At 40.0% G+C, this 23357-nt stretch overlaps 1 protein-coding gene across 1 annotated transcript; it reads left to right on the top strand.

Annotated features, from left to right (window-relative positions):
• Nucleotides 1-8347: 8347 nt before the first annotated feature.
• LOC126094995 (uncharacterized) lies at nucleotides 8348-16933 on the top strand. The gene is made up of 6 exons (XM_049909649.1): nucleotides 8348-8374; nucleotides 12992-13102; nucleotides 13667-13803; nucleotides 15442-15506; nucleotides 15744-15827; nucleotides 16775-16933. Exons 2-6 carry the CDS (start codon nucleotides 12992-12994, stop codon nucleotides 16894-16896), a joined length of 519 nt encoding a protein of 172 aa, XP_049765606.1. The 5' UTR covers nucleotides 8348-8374; the 3' UTR covers nucleotides 16897-16933.
• Nucleotides 16934-23357: the final 6424 nt, after the last annotated feature.

Consider the following 23357-nt stretch of genomic DNA (forward strand, 5'->3'; position numbering starts at 1 on the left):
CTAGCAAGGCGCCATTACCAATGTATATTGAGATTGCACTTATGTATCATCAAGAGCGATGTACAACAATTATGGATGAAAGTTAAGTATTCCAGAAGCTATGTACTATTTTTGGCTACTATAATTCCTTGTCATTTTCCAGACCTCACGCCAGCCTGCGTGAGCTTTAACGCGTGCATTTCGGCCTCCTCTAGCTATACGGTGTTGGCTCTTCTGCCAACACATCAGATCCCATATACTCGAAAAGTACTCAGAAATAGGTCGCGCCAGCGTCTTACGTGCAGTCTCCTTTACAGATGAAACACTCTTTCCTAAAACTGTCCCAATAAATCCAAGTCGGTCATTCGGCTTCCCTACATTCTCGTTCCATTTTATATCGCTTTGCAGTGGCGCCCAGATATTTAAACGACTTGAATGTGTCAATCAGGACACTAGTAATACTGTAACCGAATACTATATTCGTGTTGTACGTACTCATCCGCGGCAACTAACATTTTACCACACAGAGACAGCTGCCGTTCACCACACCAACTAGAAATTTTGTCTAAGTTTTCTCGTATCTCCCTACAGCCACTTAACTTCGACACCTTGCCACACACCACAAAATCATCATCAAATACCCGCAGATTACTGCCCAGCCGGTCGCCACATTGCGTCTTAAACGTCGTAAAGTGCACCAAAATGGATGAGAATTGCTGAACATGTGACGTGACGTCACCTGAATACTTTCATCCCCGCAAGCGCAGCAATTGGTTTGGGCGTGATGTAATATTTGCATCACGTCCAAGTGTTGCAGTACTTCCATTCGGGCAAACGCTGCAAATTTTTAACACCTTTTTTTTAAATATGAACTGCTGTAAAGACAAGTATTTTTACAGAAATTATTGACTAAAGAAATCTTACGTCATTTACTGGTAACGACGCAGTTCAGCAGCTACACTACTGGCCATTAAAATTGCTACACCACGAAGATGATGTGCTACAGACGCGAAATTTAACCGACAGGAAAAAGATGCCGAGATATGCAAATGATTGGCTTTTCAGAGCATTCACACAAGGTTGGCGCCGACGCCGACACCTACAACGTGCTGACATGAGGAAAGTTTCCAATCGATTTCTCATACACAAACAGCAGTTGACCGCCGTTGCCTGGTGAAACGTTGTTGTGATGCCTCGTGTAAGGAGGAGAAATGCGTATCATCACGTTACCAACTTTGCTAAAGGTCGGATTGTAGCCTAAAGCGATTGCGGTTTATCGTATCGCGACATTGTTGCTCGCGTTGGTCGAGATCCAATGACTGTCAGCAGGATATGGAATCGGTGGGTTCAGGAGGGTAATACGGAACGCCGTGCAGGATCCCATCGGCCTCGTATCACTAGCAGTCGAAATGACAGGCATCTTATCCGCATGGTTGCAACGGATCGTGCAGCCACGTCTCGATCCCTGAGTCAACAGATGGGGACGTTTGCAAGACAACAACCATATGCACGAACAGTTCGACGACGTTTTCAGCATCACGGACTATCAGCTCGGAGACCACGGCTGCGGTTACCCATGACGCTGCATCACAGACAGGAGCGCCTGCGATGGTGCACTCAACGACGAACCTGGGTGCACGAATGGCAAAACGTCATTTTTTCGGATGAATCCAGGTTCTGTTTACAGCATCATGATGGTCGCATCCGTGTTTGGCGACATCGCGGTGATCGCACATTGGAAGCGTGTATTTGTCATCGCCATACTGACGTATCACCCAACGTGATGGTATGGGGTGCCATTGGTTACACGTCTACGTCACCTCTTGTTCGCATTGACGGCACTTTGAACAGTGTGTTACGACCCGTGGTTCTACCCTTCATTCGATCCCTGAGAAACCCTACATTTCAGCAGGATAATGCACGACTGCATGTTGCAGGTCCTGTACGGGCCTTTCTGAATACAGAAAATGTTCGAATGCTGCCCTGACCAGCACATTCTCCAGATCTCTCACCAACTGAAAACGTCTGGTTAATGGTGGCCAACGGCTCGTCACAATACGCCAGTCACTACTCATGATGAACTGTGGTATCGTGTTGAAGCTGCATGGGCAGCTGTACCTGTACACGCCATCCAAGTTCTTTTTGACTCAATGCCCAGGCGCATCAAGGCCGCTATTACGGCCAGAGGTGGTTGTTCTGGGTACTGATTTCTCAGGATCTATGCGCCCAAATTGCGTGAAAATGTAATCACATGTCAGTTCTAGTGTAATATATTTGTCCAATGAATACCCGTTTATCATCTGCATTTCTTCTTGGTGTAGCAATTTTAATGGTCAATAGTGTAGTACTCACTTAGCTGTGACGCGCTACGGTATGCTTTTTGCTGTACTGTACTTTGCAATAAAGCAGCGTAGACTGCGATAGCGCTGAATAAAATAATAAATCAATACACTCATAAATGTGAGAAATAATGTAAAAAATACTGCTGGCCAGGGGCAAGAACCGAAGCATAAGCCTGTCACGCAGAGGTCCTGTAGTTGGGCCAGCAGCCACAGCGACGTGATTATTTTGTTTCGCAATAGTCAGGAGCAACATACCAATAGGCTCAGTCGGTGCATCGAGTTACATCGCGTTGTGACATCACTTTTTTATTTATTATCCACTGAAGTGAATGGTTGTAGCTTCATCATAAGTTGAATTGAGCAGTAACTATTTTTTTATTTCTTGATGCTGACTAGTTTCGGATACCCGTGTCCGTTTTCAGACCATCCGTGCTCTAAGTGTAACAAACAGGCGACAAACAGTAACTGCCCCTGCAGTAATCAAAGCGGCATTCGGTCGAATTAACAAAAGGAAACTACTCCACGTAGGACAGGTCCATCCTACATGGTGTAATTTACTATTGTTCAGCTGGCCCAATACAGCTTCTATTACGGCAAAGGCAGTCCCTGTACATCGGCTGTCGCCTGTTTGTCATACATACAGCACGGATTGTTTGCACAGGACAGGGGTATCCGAAACTAGTCACCATCAAGAAATAAAAAGAAGCTACTGCTCAATGCAAATTATGACGAAGCTACAACCATTTATTTCAAACTTGTTGCAGGCCTATTTTTTACCTGCAAGTTCTTAATGTCGTCTACATTAGGGGTATTTCAAAACATTTGTGTCCCCGCATGTCCCAGCGTTATCTACGTCGCTTCGGAGATTTTTAACCGTTAGTAAAAGTCATCCTGTATAAGGAACGATTGCACAGAAGGTATCTCATCCAGAAATTGCATTTCATTGATGGTTGGTTGTGATGAAACAGTGTTTCATATTTTGTAAGAAGGAGAAACATAACAATAAAGAATAAACGCCTTCAGCCACAAATCAATTTGTCACTGAAGGCGGTTATTATTATTGCGAGAGTAATACAGTCACGGAAGAAACTCTGCAAAGAATGGATAAAATTAAGGAGAAACATCTATCAACATGTGTCGGAATTCGACAGCGGAAGGATGTCCGGTTTTTCATCATGCCTCGCTGCTGCTCCTCGCGTTAGTCGGTTCCCACTAGCGCAATGCGAATACGGAATAGATGGTAGATTCAGCATACCGTGCTCAGTGACATGCAGGATGACAGAGAGCCACTGCGACTAGCGCCCGAGGGGGCAGATAGCTTGCTGAATCGGCAGTGCAGGATCGTGGAGCCACCTATTGATACTTGTATTGGATATAGCATTTATTTGCAGGTATATAAGTATTCACACTTTCAGTGGACTGTCTGCGAGCACGGATATATACATCTGTCTCGGTATGTCCATCTTTTTATGGATGGTTGAGGGACTCGGCAGTTTGACACAAGATGTTAAATTAAAACCTTTCTGCCGTCTAGTTTCCAAACTTATTTTATTTGGTTACAAGTGTCAGCATTTACTACACGACCTCCAGGCCCCTGACCGATGTGTAGGAAAATTCTACCTCGATTCCCATCAAAACAGGGCCAGTAGTAGCGGTATTAGTAGAGTTCTGCTAGCTATATCGATCGCTATAGCAAGCAGAAGTCTAGTAGTATGAGTATATCGACGATAATATGCTAAATCAGCTATTTTTGTTTTGCTTCATACCAATATTATATTGTATAGAATCACAAGTAGCTTACTCCCTTCTGAGAAAGGTAAATAAAGGTGTAATTACTTTATGTCATAAGCTACTTATCGTTTTAGGCACTTCTCCTCTTTCAGTTCTGTATTTGTAATACCGTCAAAGTGGGCAACTTTATGGCACTTGTAGCATTTTTTGTAACATAACCTCATACAAAACTGTACTCTGGCCTTTTACTTACGCGTATGTGGAATTTCATGTTTTATCTTCTACTTTTTATTGTATAAATTATATATGTGAAATGAGGTATTGGGATTGTGGAATAGTCACTCTAACAGAGTTCTGCAGGAAACCCAGCACATGTACTCTCTTCTGGCATTGAGCCACCCTTCCTGTACGGTGGTACTAGAAATGGTCGACTGGTGTAACTTACTTTCTGAAGTATCTACATGGATGTTAAATCACTGCATTTACGTGATGTAAAAATGGAACCTCTAAATAATAATAGATACTAGATTTTAAATTGAATATTATCAGAAATGACAGGTGCAGTTTTCAGCGACAAGCGCAACAAACGTAATTGGAGAATTGTTGCTTATTGTCTGTACATTCTTAATATTCATTAAGTATTCCGTCGGTCTTTGTAGAAACTTAGACATATTAAGTACTTAAAGACACAGTCCCAATGTTCAGCAGAAATGTAAATTTAATAGTTCGTTATGAACAAGCTCTCCGCTTCCTAGATTGTAGTGTAGGCAACATTCAGAGGTGTTAGTCAGGACCAAAAAAAGAAGAAAAAATATTCCTAGTAAACATGAACCCTAAAATTCATACCTTAAGAGGTATGAGCACATGTTCATCTTAGATACTGAGAGACACATTTCTTCTATCGCAAAATCTCTACCTTCCATATTTTTTGGAGGACTTGTTATGGACCAAAAAAAGGGTATCCATTGACTGTGGGCTTTAAAATGCGTATCTCAAGAGCTATGGGGGTATGTTCGGTGGACGTTACGTGTTTCATAGTACGGAAGATGAACAAGTGACCATAGCCCTTAAGGGATATAATTTAGAGCCCTGTTTACCTGACATTATTTTCTTGTTTTGGTTCATACTACCACCTCTGAAATCTCCCTCCCCTACAATGTTAGTAAGAATAGTGCCGGCACATGTACTGCAGTCAGTGATATCAAGACGATTTTCACTTATAACTTTCAATTCGGTCGTTTCCTGACGAGGGTCCATAATCTCAGATTGATACATTTATCTTCCGCCATCATCCCTAAAACTTTGTAGTACCATGTGTAAACACAGATAATGGAAGTATATGCCTTGACCTTCATTCAGCTGCGCAATAGCAACTACGTCTACGACTGTATAACAATTTTACTCCTTACACAATGCTTCACTCGTGGAGTATGGACTGAAAACGAATTAATTTTACTGTAAGAATTTGGGCCAAGCACACAAAAAGTTTTGTTTCGGAAAATCATCATGGGAAGTTGTTAACAGCTACGTTCGGAAAATAATCAATAAAATACCATTAGGGTGCAAATGACAGAGATCGTACAGGAGTAATTCTACATAAGGTTCTAGTAGCCGGAAGCGTAAATTTAGTTGTTTATAGACATGAACCTATAGCATCAACTTAATATCAGTACTGAGAGTGACGACTTCAAATCTCAGTCCATGCGTTATAACAACGCTCAAAATTTTGCCGGACTGTCTAATATTCCTGTTCCTGTGACACAATGAGGGATGCCGCTAGAACTCAATTAGTATGTTCCTCTTCCTTTTCTATTTGTACTGATACGCCAACGACTTTAAGCGAGGCCTTATGAATTAATCTGCCGTGGACACATCACAGCTGATTATATATTAGTTTTCAAGGTTTCATCACCAGCGTCGATGCAGAGACACAGTCAGTTCAGAAACCCATACCTCACATCCATTGTTTAGCCAAGATCACATGCAGTGTGCATCTCAAACCAACCTACCTGATATCAAACAAACCAGGTTCTGACTGTGAACAGTCTGTCCCGTTACGATCCGCTAGAACTGAGCCGGTGTAAGAAAATCGCAATAATTGCCGAGTACTGGAAAGGAAAGCCACTAGAATATCAAATGTTTCCACGAACCTTACTGTAGTAAGTCACTCCTTCGACAGAGTCTTCTGCTTACTTCAGACAGTACGAATATCAGTTAACAGCAACACATTTTTAGCTATGGAAAATTAAATGCTTATCATAAATCAAATGTGAATGTAGGCTTCCTAAGCCAATTTCACCGAAGAACTCTTCTCGCCCAATGAACCGAATTTAATTTAGTTTAGGTTACTTGGTTGATATCCAGAGAACAATTCTTAAATAATACCAAATGTTAAATTATAAAAGAAGGAGCACAAAATCGTAATCGTTTCGTGAAACGACTAGTTTATCAAGACATTGTAGCAGAACTGTTATTTATAGCATTTAGAGTTAGGTGTGCTGAGACTTCGTTTACTATGTTTTAGATGAAGAATGAATGAAAAACAGTGTTAGCATGAAACACATTTTTAATGAAAATGGCACGTATCTTGGGTTTCTTTTTTCTGAACTCTAATAAGAGAAAAAAGTCATCTCAGACACCACTTTTACAATTAACTCTCAGTAGTTCAAAAACTAATTTTTAATCATTTTTATTAGAGCACGACATATTTTAATAATATAATCAATGTACGAGGTACTACGGCAAGGAATCAACAATGACCATGAGCTAACTAACGTCCAAGAACATTTTGGGAGCCTTGAGAGAACACCAATTGTTGTCTATTCAACGATAACTTTTATTTTGGTTTCTGTCCAGTACATCTGGTCAAATGAAACAATTTTTGAAAGTCTCAATAAGCGATGAAGAATGTTTCAAGTAACTCTCCGATAAGATTCCTCATCTGTTAGCAGCAAAACAGACATATGGCATGTTTGTTCATTGACATTGTACGAACAATACCCGATTTCATTTTTGATTCGAAATCGATGCAGCTGAAGGGAGGCTCGGGAATTATTCACTGACTTTTCTAGTAAAAGCTTGGACAAAAGGAAGGACCCAGATATTAATTTAGCTTTAGCCAATGCAGTGTACAAAATTCAATGGGGTAGTCTGTTTGAACACTTTGAACAGTCACCTTAATTTTATACCCAAATATTTTAGTCATGTTGTTGAGCACATTGATCAGGAGATGTAAGTGATGCTAAAAAAGTATCAGGGCTACTAGAATTCTAGTTTGGTGGGAAACTACCATAGGTCGGTTCACCAGTACGAACGATAGGCAGTTCACTGGAGAGAAGGCTGTATTAGAAGCTAGTGTTCAAGCTTTCGTTCTTTCATTCTTGATGGTTCCTGTATTATTGGCTTAATATTACGGTATATGGCACGGCATGTATCAGTGTCCTTTTCTCTTACTGCACACTTTGTCTAAGACTATAAAGACGAAATTAATTGATTTTCAGTCTTAAAAAGGTCATCAAACCGAACTGCTCACATGATGCACGCGGGGGAAGATTCGTGACGCAGTACAACCTCTGCCAACGACCTCAGAGGGGCGTCGAGGTGTATTACGGAGCTTGTACTGTAGAAGAGTTAGAACTATTTGCGTTATCTAACACTAAGCCCCACAATATGTCAGATTTCAGTTTTTCTATTCTATTTAAGCTCGGTTGGTCGATCTTGTTAAAGTCTGAAAACCATCTAGCATTGTGGTCTCTGAAGAAGCTATCCAGGATAAGCAGACGGAATGTTAGTTACTGGAACATGCTCTACACAATGTCCCAATTGTCATCAAATAGGAATCTCCACATATCTGTTCTATATTAAGATGAAGAGAGATATGAAATATAACTCAATGCATTTATTATTCTGTGTAGTAAACAGATTTTTCTTTCAAGAAAACCTTCGTTAGTTAGAAAAACTACGTTGATTATCGTTCAAACTACATGTATTTTACTAATTTTCAGTTACATAAGAAATAATAATCAAATGTAACCTTGTCATTGGCACGTTAAATTATTTAACATGACTCGCTTTTGTATTCGACATTCATATGTGCGAAAATAAGAAAGTTGCCACATGTGTCACGTGTCGTTGTGTGTTCAGCAGATTAGCAGCTGGGTCAACATATTAAGAAGTAATTAAGTATCACTTTGTCTACTCCTTTCACAGCGTACATAGGTGTCTCTGATAAAAGTTCGCTTCCAGGTGTCCTTGAACGGAATCGTATTTAAGGGAGACGCAGTTCTGGATTTTCTCATAACGACATTCCACACGGAACAGCTGTAAGTAGCGAAACATCTAACACATACTGCTTCTATTATTGACCTGTAGAAAGTGAATATTAATTAATAATTATAAACACGGGGGTTACCTGTTATCTAGATGAGTTAACTCCAATTATCTATACCTATTTACCGTGTGATAGTTAATGTTTGCAAAGGAGAAAATTTCACAACTAGTAAATCCGACTGCCGACTGTTTAAGGACACTAACTCCTAGACATAAATTGTCATATCTCCTAAACCATAAATCGCATAATGATAGCACATGTCTGCTGCATTCCTTGGTACATGTGGATACCATCTGCAAAATGTGTTGCGAGTACAGGTAGTGATAAAGAAGGAAAAAATAAAACATCATGCTGAGGCTGCTGTTTTAGCACACCAGTGGCGGAAATGTAGAAAGCGAAAACTTTCTTCCTTCGCTCGTTTTCCAGGGAATGTCAGCAAGAAAAAGAATTAAGTAATACATAAAGTTTGTTGGAAATTAATAAGTATTCTGATATCACAAATACTGGATGAATTTCGTCTGAGTAATCTACGCGCCGTGTGTTACGTCGCCTCGAGACATAAACACATTTTATAACTTTTTATTTGACTCAGTCAGTTAAGCCCTTAATGCAAGATTATTCCTCTTATAAGTAGATTACGACTGCGTATAAAATTTTTATTTTCGGCCACAAATTTTTGCTTCCCCTGGAAGTGCCCGTGGAAGCAGTTGGATAGTCAGTCTCTTCACCAGATTTGAGCACCAGATGAACCATTTAGCAGTATATAGTAATAACTACGAACATTAAATAACCAGCACGTGAGTCTAAATATGTGACCTGTTTTAGGTGTCTCCGAAACATGTTCAATAGACTGGGAGCCGCTTCCTTCCAGGATTTTTGCTTTGTAGATTTAAGATAATTCTAGTTAGAGGCGAAATATGTAAAACAAAAAAGTATCAACATAAAAAAAACTTCACAACGACTATTCACAATACATTCAGCATATTAAAAAGGAAGTTAGGAAACAGCAAGAATTATTCTAATTAAGGTGTCTAGTTATTTTCCCCCTATACACATTGCTAAACTAAGGAACGATGTTCAAGCCCATATGTTCCGTAATCGGAATCAGTAAACGTCAGAGCCTGGAAACGTATGAGGAGGCTTCTTCCATTCGTGGTTTTCTTTATGAGATTCCATAGCATATTATCACTGTTGCTCCTCGAGAATAATGATGGACAAGATGCCATCCAACTATGCGTTTGATAAATTCGGTGGTCTGCACAGTGTTCATGAAGTGTGATGGGCCGTTTTCTGAACGTGTATAATTAATGTGCGTGGACAGAACCTCGTGGAATAAATTCTCGCCGATCAGACCGGCTTCAGGACGTTGGAATTGAGAGCGACTGCTATATCAGTTATATCAATAAGGTCACGCTTCACTGAAGTTCTTTGTTCCTTCTAACAATGCAGACTGCGAGATTAGCGTTTACTGCTGTAGTGTCTAACCAATACCATTATTTCAGGACACAGTGAACTGGGTTCAATGACACGAAAAATCTATAGAATCAAATCCACTGGTATAAACTGATATAACAAAGTGCGTTCAGAAAATATTAAACTCCAGTGTAATGAAGATGTCGTAACTAATGAAAATAGTGTCAAACTGATACTCAGAACCAGCATTTCGGAAGACCTGCCGCTGATTTCATTTCATGTCATTACACGTTCACAGCTTTCAACTACAATGGCTGCATTTATTTCATTTCAACGAAATTAATTCAATTTATCGGTATTTCTAATTCTCTACAACAACTTTTTCCTCGGTGGTGGAATTATTACATAACATTTAAGACTGCTGCTCGTAAAACGCGACATGTTTAGGTTAAGACCAGCCACGACATATTCCCTCCAGAACACAGTGAAATGTAACGAATACTGTATTACAAAAGGTTGCTTCTCTTAAGCCAACGAGAGCATTTAACGGGTCTGCAGCTTTTGTAGTTTGTGGGCAGAGGACAGTTGTGCAATGACTTCAGTACCTTCCGTCCACCCCTCAGCAATGGGCTTTGCATTGTCGACGGAGAAAGCTCCACAACCAGAGCTACGGTTCAGTGTCGATCCGTCTTACATGTGACGAACAGAGACGTTTCAAGCTCTGCGTATAAGAATGGGATGTTCCAGTACCCGCTCTGACAACCATAATGTGTCCAGTGGTTTCATAGACTCAGAATGCCATATGAAACCTCTTGGCTAAATACGTAGTGACTCATGTTTACCAGCGTACTGTCTCTTCTCAGTTTCGTTTTTTAGCTCGTTACTGAATTAGCAGAGCGTTCCCTTATCGCAGATAAGACGGCTGTACTTTCATCCCGTGTTGACCTTCTTAATCTACACTACTGGCCATTAAAATTGCTACACCAAGACGAAATGCAGATGATACGCGGATATTCATTGGACAAATACAGTATATTATACTAGAACTGACATGTGATTACATTTTCACGCAATTTGGGTGCATAGATCCTGAGAAATCAGTACCCAGGACCACCACCTCTGGCCGTAATAACGGCCTCAATACGCCTAGGCATTGAGTCAAATAGAGCTTGGATGGCGTGTACAGGTACAGCTGCCCATGCAGCTTCAACACGATACCACAGTTTATTAAGAGTAGTGACTGGCGTATTGCGACGTGCCAGTTGCTCGGCCACCATCGACCAGACGTTTTCAGTTGGTGAGAGATCTGAAGAATGTGTTGGCCAGGGCAGCAGTCGAGCCACGGGTCCTAAGACATCTGAAATGTAACTTCCACTGTTCAAAGTGCCATCAATGCGAACAAGAGGTGACCGAGACGTGTAACCAATGGCACCCCATACCATCACTTCGGGTGATACGGCGGTGACGAATACAGGCTCCCAATGTGCGTTCAGCGCCACGTCGCCAAACACAGATGATCCTGTAAACAGAACCTGGATTCATTAGAAAAAATGACGTTTTGCCATTCGTGCACACAGGTTTGTCGTTGAGTACACCATCGCAGGCGCTCCTGTCTGTGATGCAGCGTCAAGGGTAACCTCAGCCGTGGTCTCCGAGCTGATAGTCCATGCTGCTGCAAACGTCGTCGAACTGTTCGTGCAGATGGTTGTTGTCTTGCAAACGTCCCCATCTGTTGACTCAGGGATCGAGAGGTGGCTGCACGATCCGTTACAGCCGTGGGGATAAGATGCCTGTCACCTAGACTGCTAGTGATACGATGCCGTTGGGATCCATCACGGCGTTCCGTATTACCCTCCTGAACCCACCGATTCCGTATTCTGCTAACAGTCATTGGATCTCGACCAACGCGAGCGGCAATGCCGCGATACGATAAACCGCAATCGCGATAGGCTACAATCCGACCTTTATCAAAGTCGGAAACGTGATGGTACGCATTTCTCCTCCTTACACGAGGCATCACAACAACGTTTCACTAGGCAAAGCCGGTCAACTTCTGTTTGTGTATGAGAAATCGGTTGGAAACTTTCCTCATGTCAGGACGTTGTAGGTGTCGCCACCGGCAAGAACCTTGTATGAATTCTCTGAAAAGACAATCATTTGCATATCACAGCATCTTCTTCCTGTAGCTTAAATTTCGCGTCTGTAGCACGCCATCTTCGTGGTGTAGCAATTTTAATGGCCAGTAGTGTAATAAAATTTGAAATTTTTCTTATGTATCTATATAATCTTTATTTTCGCAACACGTGAATGGTTACGCCCAGATAGGCTACAGGCTATCAAAAGTTTCAGTTTGAGGGCATTGCTACAGGATATACGCAACGTAGCGCGATCCCGATGCAGGTATGTAAGCAGCGACATATTGGCGAGGGTTTCTGTGTGGCGTTCGTGACTTTCAGACGGACAGGTAGTAAATGCTGAAACACGCACTACGGCGACATTAATCTAATTTTAATCACTTGTTGTGTGAATATATTATCCACGTCCTTCCAGTATGGATTTATTCGAGACGTTATTTGTGGGTATTCCAGGCATCATAAACTATAATATTTGTTTTTACTTGGAGCAACGAACAGCTTATTTTCTTACGTAATGACAAATGCTAAAATTATAACATACACGGAATGATTCAGCTGCCCCTACCCATGAGTTTTATGTAACCTGTAGCGCCTTCGAATATCACTTGCCAGTTTTCATATTCTTTTGCTCGCTACGTTCAAAATAATAGTCCTACACCCAAAGAAACAGGATCTTTTTGTAGAAACGCGAATATACTTACATGAAAAAGGGATACGTTTTCGTTAGAGGCCGTATTTTTCGATTTATTCGGGAAATACGTACAAAAGTGACGTTTGACTGCCGTTTCTTTTTAGTAACTCAAAAACTGTGTCTACCAGCGGAAGCGGATCACAACAGAAAATTTACCTGCATTAAATTTCCTACAAAAATGTGTTGCGCAATTTTCCCGTAGGAATAACAGTTTGATCGTAGCAAGTGAGGGAGTAAGAGTGTCTCGAGTGTACTTTTCGAAGGCGTTGTGGCTTTCATATAACCCATAGGTAGGGACAGCTGAATCACCATGTTTATCTTATATATTCCAGCAATTTCGATAAACAGTGAGCGTTGCCTTTGCCGACAGATGTTTTCGCTGCTACTCCTGGTGCTGCCCTTGCTGGCGGAGGGTGCTTCCACAGAGAGTGTGGGCTGTGTACTGCCAGCTGCCTCCACTGAGAAGTTCTACATGACTACCGTAAGTTAGCAGCAGCAGAGAAAGGGTAACATACAAACTTACATATATTGTATTTATGATTACTTGCCATCTTCTTAAGAGTAGTCTTTTAGTGTCTTTATGGCAGGAGGAAATAAGATTCGTAGTTTACATATGACAGTAGAAAAGTAATTGCTGTAAATTAGGGAAACGTATTCTGAGAAATCATCCCCGTAACAGAACTAACTAAAACCTTAAAGTCAGAAACTTCACTGAACTGATAGCAATTTGTTACTCAAATTAAGATTTTCTTTATATATATGATACTCCAACCAGAGGCAGCGTAACGTATTCCTCAACCTTTCTGTAATGTTACATATGTACATATACTTCAGTTGTATTGGCGTAGTTAAATTCTTCCCAATTTTTGTCTGTTGAGTTTGGTTTTAACCTCTAATCAACTTGCGGTGAAGGTTATTTTAGTCTTTAACATTACGGCTATATAGTTCATTGGATCAGCGTCTAAACCCTCCAATTTGTACACTACAATAGTTATCGTCACATGCTGTGAACACTGTACTTACAAGCTCCGCTGTGGAACCATAGGAGGAGAAGCCGTGGTACCAACAATACCAGTACCAGGTACCCGGCCTGTTTGACCTGGGTTGTGTCACGTACGTCCAGTCGCCTGGGGAGAGCGACACCGAGATGTACCTCACTGGCAACTTCAGCAAAGCGCCTCTGTAAGTTACTAGGCTAACCTGCTGTAAGATAAATATCGTATGTACACTGGTTACAATGGTTGGATTGTGTTGGATCGCGGGTCCGCTGCTCGTGGTCGTGCGGTAGCGTTCTCGCTTCCCACGCCGGGTTCCCCGGTTCGATTCCCGGCGGGGTCATGGATTTTCTCTGCCTCGTGATGACTGGGTGTTGTGTGATGTCCTTAGGTTATTAGGTTTAAGTACTTCTAAGTTCTAGGGGACTTGTTAAGTCCCATAGTGCTCAGAGCCATTTGAACCACTTTTTTGTTGGACCACGGTAAATAAGGGACAATTAACCTCTTTTCTTGGGTGAGCTTCATTCGTTAATGACGGAAAATAATGCATTCCAATGGAAGCAATGGAGATAGAAATCTGTACCAATGTAAATAATTTCTGTGACACCGGATGTATTGAACCACATGTTGACAGTTATTCCTTCAACGTAATAAAGTCATTTTAAATTAAAAAAGGGTTTTAGACGCTACCGAGATATACATCTACCCCTGTAGGATTGGCCAAATATTACTGTTACTTGATGAATGTCATACTTTGAAATCACTCCACATATTTTGTAGTAGCTGCGGTGTAGTACAGTCTGTGTATAAACAATTATAATGTGTCAGGAAGTTCCAGTTTGTGTATTAAAAGTTTTAATCTATCAGATATTTTTAGTCTGGGTATTTTATTTTCTAGTTCGCTCAGAGGTTTGAAGTTATATTGTAAGGAATATGCAGCTAATCGCAAGTTAAACATCAGCAATAAGAACGAGGCAATCCTTTCACAAGGGCACTGCATATTGATGTTTAACATACTTTCGGTATTTGAGCTCTTGTCATTATGTTCCTATGGAACAGCCTGCATTGTAAGTATTTCTGGTCAGGGAAAGGATGACACTTATGACTTTCGAAGTATACTTTGCTAGAAGGTCTACTGCTTCCATTGACTCCAGAAAATGTCTAAAAATATTCCGAAATATGTGAAGTCTTGAAAGACTGAATTGGTCTTCTCCCAGACTTTTCAATCTTTACACCTGTAATGCAGCTGCTTGGAAAAAGCAGAACACATACTTTGTGACTTTATCCGAATATTCATTTCAGTGATAGATGATAATAAATTGTAAAATGTTGGATAGTAATGTATCTTCATTCTTCTGATGTTTTATTTGCAAGCGTTCTTCACTTTGTAAGACTTTTCCTTCCGTATATTTTTAATATGATTTACTAACTGTCGTCTACCTCTGTTCCTTAGAGGATTACTTGCGAAGCAAAAGATTTCGAATTTCTGATCCAGTCCAGGGTGCAATTTTACGCTGTCACGAAGTTTCAGTAAGTGATAACCGCTGTATCGCTACCTCACCATGAAAATTGCACGAGATATGATATAATTCTTCATTCGCTTCGTAAATTCGTAAACACATTATAACGATCATACAAAAAGGAATACAACACGGGTTGTGTGCAGCACTGGCTGGAACGACTTCGGAAATCGTTAGTGCCGATTTCAACGAAAACGCTGCACCCTACAAACATTTCCTGATTTTAGCACAGCGAATATCAGTACAATACGCATGAGGAAGGTATAAACATTCAACTTACTTATACTGTTCTCTTTTTTTTTCAGATTTCCTCTGAACAGCTATGTGTCAGTCACTGGAAACAAGCTGGACAAGGTCTATGATGGCGTTTGTAAGTGCAAATTCATACTTCCAAAATGAGAAAGCTAGTTTTCTCACACACGTGTAGAGGCATATTTTTGTTGGTAGAAGAGGGCACACGCATTACTCTTACAGCTGAACAAACTAATTTTTCTTTATCTTATTCCTCTGGAGGAGCTAGACATAGGTGTTGCAGCGAACAGTAATTCGAACTGGCACGATCTGTAGACATGTGTATAAGTTGATACGTATCTTCTTCTCTTTCCAGGGGAATCTCTACTGAGCGGACCATACAATGTAGTGTACTCGCACGAGGACTTCATCATGGACCACTACTGCTTTCTCGGATATGGTTAGTCTCTGTCATCTACTACCTCTAACAACCTCTGGGATTTTTTTTGTGGGTCATGATCGAGCAATGACGATAGTTTCTCATTTCGGTGTGTGAGGGTGAATGGAAAAAAAGATTGCTCGAGTGATTCTGTGTTCGACTCACTACTCAATGTTTAAACCTGTATTTGCAATACAGTATATTTTTCTCATTTCCATACAGACGAACACTACCAAACAACAAGTCCATGAACTTACATATATGTATCCCATGATGAGCCAAACTGTGTATTATTGTTACTGCGTGCTGAAGTTATCCGCATTTAAACTAAGTATAGTAGTAACACTATTTCAAGTTGTAGCACATACTCGGTAGGAAGTGTCTCTTGCCTCATGATTTTGTTAATACTGTCATGTCACATTCGGAATTGATCTTCCGACCAGTTTCACTGACGAAGAGGAGCAGCGGAAACAATATGGACACTCTTCTGCTAGCATGCTGGATCAAACCGACATCCTTCCATTCATATTATGGTCATTTAGAACTCCCTAAATCTCTTACAGCAAATTCCGGAAATAATTAATTCGAAACAGACTCTTCCGATTACGTTTCATTTCATCCCCTGACCGTGCTTGTGCTCGGACTCTTATAAACTTGTCGTCAACAAGACGTTAAGATTTAAGTTCTACTTTTTAACTTCCAAGCCTATTTTCAGTTAATGATTTCTAACTTCCACAAACGTTGTGGTATAATTTAGCTGAATTGTTGGAAAGCATTATTGAGTTATTCTAGTGTGTTCTACCCGGCAGTAACTTCAGTCTGAAAGCTTATTCATTAAATTCAGTTGTAGTAAGGAAATCTACGATATTTTGCAGCATTTGCATATTCTGTAAATATTCATGATACTTTTAATCCTGTCCGACAATTCGGCGGTGCAAAATTGCGTAACGCAAACGTTTCTGTTACAGAAATGGCTCAAATCTTCACAACTGTCAAGGAACCTAGCGACGAGCTGATGGAGCTGATATGGGACGTTGTCAGTAATCACACTGAAGTGGACAAGTCTAAATTTAAGAAAGTGGTCTGTTAATTCTGTACATCTGATAAATAAATATTAATGTAGCACATCTTGAACCAGTCTTTCTTTATCACCCTAATGTCAAAATCCATTTTTCCTAGCAACAACAAATTAACATGTCAAATTGAAAGTATAATTCTGTACCGTTTAAAGCATATTATTAAATATAACTTCTCGCTTAACATACTTCAGTCTCGTATGTAGAAAGACCTTAAATCAAACGACATCCAGGAGAGTGTATGGAAAATTTACTTTTACATACAGATAGAATGTATGTACGTCAAAACGAACAACGTAAGATAGGGAGCTGTATTCAAGAGGTGTGTGATTATTTCTTTTTAGTTCGTTATTATTTCCATGTCACCAGCCTCGCTAGCCTTCTATCTGCGGTCCCATCTGAGAAGTTTGCGTAATCCAAACCTGCTGAGACAATGAAAGGTCGCGCACTCGCATTGGGATAACTTTCGAAGTTGTCTTCCATATTATACAAATCTTCGGTCATGTGCAATAGTTTCTTCACAACAAACTTGCTTTCTGATTCAGTGAGCAAATGTTGATCTGTGACATTTGTAATAACATGTCATCAGCAATGAGATATGTTGAAAATGTACTTCAGAGCGTTCTCATTTCTCTTTCTCCTAGCATTCCGAGACTTAGGTAAATACTGAAGAAACAACGATTTAACGATTCCTACTTTCAAGTGGGAAGTACTTTCTGTTTATGGGCTTCATCTATCACCGCTAATCTAACACATAAACTCGATTTTTGCAACCAATCAACTTCTATCTCCGAAAAACTGTGCATAGGAGTTGAATTAACCAGATTACTCGAGACTATTTTCCTCTGCACATGTCTGTAGCTTCTACATGGCTCACTATAGCATGGGGATTCGTCTTCGGGTGGGAGGTTATCCTCATTGCGAATGCTTACACTGAGAAAGGAATCAGACAAGGAGCAATCGGTTATCTTAACTGAAACATGATCCACGTTCCAGAATAGGGATTTGTTGAGGTGAATAGCGTTCGATCTGTTTCCAGTTAAATAGAGACTTACAATCAAACTCATGTAGCATCACCTTTATTTCAGAAAATGTGACTGCAATGCAGATTGAACATGATCCAAGTAACACAATAGAGATTAGTAGAGGTGAATAGCTTTCGATCTGTTTCCAGTTTGATAGAGATTTACGGTCAAAATCATGTAGCATTACCTTTATTTCAGAAAATGGGACTGTAATGCAGATTCAGCTAGAAACCCACCGATCGAAAGCCTCTTACTTTAATGACGTCGGCTTCGATGGGACGTTATACAGTCAACATACTTTCCTTCAATTTTCTTTGGATTGCCCTTCACGTAAGACACATCTGCTGTGACCTGTCAACATTCCTCATATCATCTGTAATACTAACAAAACCGATCGTGGCAATAAAACAGTGCTGGATAATCAAAAGTAGGCTCATTTTCAGATGAGAACAGTCTCCAGGTAATCAGTAAATCATCTTCCTCTCAGACCTTTGGTTTCTTGTGACCGTGCGGTGGCAGAAATCACCCACAGACCCAGGTGACAGTATCGTCCATCTTACTTACTAACTGGCTACCTAAGTTTATTAAAGAAATGATTATGCTCTCTTTAATTACTTTTCTTTCTTTTTAATGACTCACTTTCTTACTTCACTAATTTCTGTTTAAACATGTCGTGCTGCTTAATTCATATAACGAGCATCCTAAGAAAAGGAAAATACTTTTGAATTATGCAGACTTAAAAGTCTTTAGAATGTACCTTAAACAATTATCACTTGTATGTGACAGATTTAGAGCGCTATCACCTCTCATTTACACGCTTTCAAGCAATGAACGTCGGGACAGTATGTGTCCTGTAATGATACCTTTGAAAGGGAAACTTACTAATTTGACATTTGTAGCTTCAGAGAAAACTTGTAACAAATTGACTGGATTTCACTCTCAGAGATGCCTTAGAGATACGATACAGGGAGTTAAAGGTTATTAACAACTTGTACAGTACCGTACGGAGGTTATCAACGTCGGAGGACATAAAAGGGAAGAAATAAATGAGTAGGCAGTAAGACATAGTTGTATCCTGTCCCCTTCTTTATTCAGTCTGTACATCGAGAAATCTAAAAAGGAAACCGTGGAAAAAATTTTGAGGCAGAAGGGAGAAAATTTTTGAGGATTGCCAGTGACACTTTATTACTGTCAAGGACAGCAAAGGAGTTTGAAGAGCAATTAATTGGAAGCGATCGTGTTTTCGAAGGAAGCCGTAATATGAACATCAATAAAAGTAAAAAAAAATCTAATGCATTGTAGAGGAAGTAATTCAGGCGATGCTGAGGGAATTAGATTAGGAAAGCGAACACTAAAAAAGGTAGATGAGTTTTGCTGCTTGGGCATCAAAATAACTGGCAATGGACGATATAGGCGGGATATAAAAATGCTTGTTGACGATGTGTTTCTGATAAAGGAAAATTTGTTAACAAATATGCAGGTTATATGCTCTAAGACAAAGAGAGAGAGAGAGGAAAGAAAAGGATGCACAGCAAAGGAATTATCTGAATTGGATGGAAATATGAAGGTATGATATCCACGTACAGGCCAACAGATAATTAGTTTAAAAAATATTGTATGGTTTATTGAAGAGAAAGTGCTTCAGAAATTGAGCAAGTAGCTTGTGAGGTAACGGGCGAGTTGTGGCGCCCTGAAAATATTCTAAGTTCAGAGTTGGCATGGCCACAAGGGCCGCTTGGCAAGCCAGGGCTCGTCAACGACCAGGTGGTGCCGTACGTTAGCCAGATCAGAAGCGGTAGCCCCAGAGGGTAGTCCAGGCCACGTGGCTGGGAATTAAATGTTAATGCTTTGTCGCAGAAGGTACTTTGTGTCGATGAAGGGAGTGCCAAATAACAATAGCAGACATTTCACAGTTCATGTAGAAATTAATAACAGCCATAGGAATCATGATACCTCAAAAAGAAACATGTACACTACCATTAATTGCACGTCGATTCTGATGGTGTAATCAGATTTTCAATATCTTTATTAGTTTAAAGTTCAGTATCTGACTGTAAATTATACAAGTAACACCCAGCAACGAATTTTCCAAAATCTAACCGGTTAATCCGATTTTGTCGATCGATGTGTATTTAGAAAGCTGTTAGTGTAAACTTAAATTGGTATGAATAACAGGCATGTAACCTGAATAGTACATGACTTATTGGAGGTCAAAGTGGCAGATTACTATTAATCATATCAGGCCATAAGCATTCCACAGTTACACGAAGAAACGGTAGCAGCATGCTTATAAATATATTTTTTCGTCTGTGTCTTTGTTTATATCCGAAATATACTATTCTTAAAGAAATTGGTCAAATATTAATTGTGTTTTAGAAAGCACAGAGACATTAGGCCACTGACCTACTTTGCCTCTATTCTTTTAACATATGTTTATTTAATTGTCTATGTATTTCATAATGTGGGTTAGAGCGGGTTTATGGTCCAGCCGTAGGAATATTTATTTAATTCCTAGTTATTTAAATGTAAATCCAGATTTCGAATGTGTTTCATTACGTTTGTGAGTGTTCGTTGGCTTGGAGACAAGGCAGGAGCACTCTAGCCAATCACTGCGATCGTTCCAAGAAGGACACGTGGAGAGACCGTATGGAAGTGGGGTAGAGAATCGTTTTGAGAGGGGACACGAGAGTTCTGAACAGTACGGGAGAGGAAACGAGAGGTTCCTGGATGGTACGACGCGACGCGCGCACGGTCGCGGGAAAGATTTGGAGAGTGGAGCAGTTTACAGGAGATAGAAATATTTAGTAGTGCCGACTTGTGTACTTGTGAGACTTTCGTGGCTTCTGCAGTGAAGACGTAGTATGCGTTTAGATATGAATATCTCACGAGCTATGTTGCTGTTTGTAGCTAATTATGAGAAATAAGAATCTATCGTTTTCCTGTTGTTCAACATATATTTTATTTAATTGCTGTGCCATCGACACCAATAAGTGCTTTACAGCAATAAAGAGCATTCTTAAAGGTACTTCTGCTACCGTATCCTTCATTTAGAGTCGTTAAAATAGTACATGCGGAATTTATTTAATTACAATCTTTCATTTATGAATTTCTATATAACATTCGAAATTCGCAATAGCCGAGTGATAGGAACCTACGACCATTCGATTAATTTGTATATTCACATTGTATACCGCAAATTCAGCAGTATTTGGCTTGTAATGCGGCAACTACGTATCCCAGCACCTAGACAATGAATCCAGCCAAAACTTGTAATATTTCAACTTTGAGTCAGAGGGTATTGAGTCACGTGCGGCTCGTGATCATCCCGTTTATTGTTTGTCATCCTACAGTAGTGCCACCTCGTTTTCTTATTCCATTTACTGGCGTCACTAACCTCCTGCTTTACCCCCTGACAGGGGACAGGCTACAACTCTGTCTTCCTGACTTCTCATTTATTTCTTCCCTTTTATGTCCTCAGACGATGATAACCACCGTCGGGTACTGTGAAAGTTGTAAATAACCTTTAGTTCCCTGTATATTATCTCTTAGGCATCTCTGAGAGTGAAATCCAATCAACTGTTAAAAGTTTTCTCTGAAACTACACATGCCATATTCGTAAGTTTCCCTTTCAAAGGTATCATTACAGGGCACATACTCCCCCGACTTTCATTGCTTGAAAGCGTATAAGTGAGAGGTGATAGCGCTCTAAATCTGTTACATGCCTTAATAAGTGATAATTGTTTAAGGTGCATTCAAAAGACTTTTTACCAGTCTGCATAATTCAAAAATGTTTTCATTTTCTTAGGATGCTAGTTTTATGAATTAAGTAGCACAACCTGATTAAACAGAAAATTAGTGAAGTAAGAAAGTGAGTCACTAAAAAGAAAGAAAAGTAATTAAAGAGAGCATAATCAATTCTTTAATAAACTAAGGTAGCCAGTTAGTAAGTAAGATGGACGATATTTCCACCCGGGTTTGTGGGTGATTCCTGCCACCGCACGGTCACCAGAAACCAGAGGTCTGAGGGGAAGATGATTTACTGATTACCTGGAGACTGTTCTCATCTGAAAATGAGCCTACTTTTGATTATCCAGCACTGTTTTATTGCCACAATCGATGTTGTTAGTATTACAGATGTTATGAGGAATGTCGACAGGTCACAGCAGATGTGTCTTACGTGAAGGGCAATCCAAATAAAATTGAAGGAAAGTATCTTCACTGTATAACGTCCCATCGAAGCCGACGTCATTAAAGTAGGACGCTTTCCATCGGTGGATTTCTAGCTGAATCTGCATTACAGTCCCATTTTCTGAAATAAAGGTGATGCTACATGATTTTGATTGTAAGTCTCTATCTAACTGGAAACAGATCGAACGCTATTCACCTCAACAAATCCCTATTGTGGAACGTGGACCATGTTTCAGTTAAGACAACCGATTCCTCCTTGTCTCATTCCTTTCTCAGTGTAATCAATCGCAATGAGGATAATCTCCCACCCGAAGACGAATCCCAATGCTATAGTGAGCCATGTAGAAGCTACAGATTTGTGCAAAGGAAAATAGTCTTGAGTAATCTGGTTAATTCAACTCGTATGCACAGTTTTTCGGAGATAGAAGTTAGTTCGTTGCAAAAATCGAGTTTATGTGTTAGATTAGCGGTGATAGATGAAGCCCATAAACAGAAAGTACTTCCCACCTGAAAGTAGGAATCGTAAAATCATTGTTTCTTCAGTATGTACCTAAGTCTCGGAATGGTAGGAGAAAGAGAAATGAGAACGCTATGAAGTACACTTTCAACATATCTCATTGCGGATGACATTTTATTGCAACTGCCACAGATCAACATTTGTTCACTGAATCAGAAAGCACGTTAGTTGTGAAGAAACTGTTGCACTTGACCGAAGATTTGTATATTATGGAAGACAACTTCGAATGTTTTCCCAATGCGAGTACGTGACCTCTCATTGTCTCAGGAGGTTTGTAATACGCAAGCGTCTCAGATGGGACCGTAGATACAAGGCTAGTGAGGCTAAAATAATGTATTAACACACTTCTTGCATAAAGCTCCCTATCTTACGTTGTTCGATTTGACGTACATACATTCTATCTGTATGTAAAAGTAAATTTTCCATACCCTCTTCTGGATGCCGTTTGTTTTAAGGTCTTTCTACATACGAGACTGAAATATGTTAAGCGAGAATTTACGTCAAATAATTTACTTTAAACGGTACAGAATTATACTTTCAATTTACGTACATACATTCTATCTGTATGTAAAAGTAAATTTTCCATACCCTCTTCTGGATGCCGTTTGTTTTAAGGTCTTTCTACATACGAGACTGAAATATGTTAAGCGAGAATTTACGTCAAATAATTTACTTTAAACGGTACAGAATTATACTTTCAATTTAACATGTTAATTTGTTGTTGCTAGGAAAAATGGATTTTGAC

Source organism: Schistocerca cancellata, chromosome 8 (genome assembly GCF_023864275.1).
Source record: "Schistocerca cancellata isolate TAMUIC-IGC-003103 chromosome 8, iqSchCanc2.1, whole genome shotgun sequence".
Taxonomy (NCBI): domain Eukaryota; kingdom Metazoa; phylum Arthropoda; class Insecta; order Orthoptera; family Acrididae; genus Schistocerca; species Schistocerca cancellata.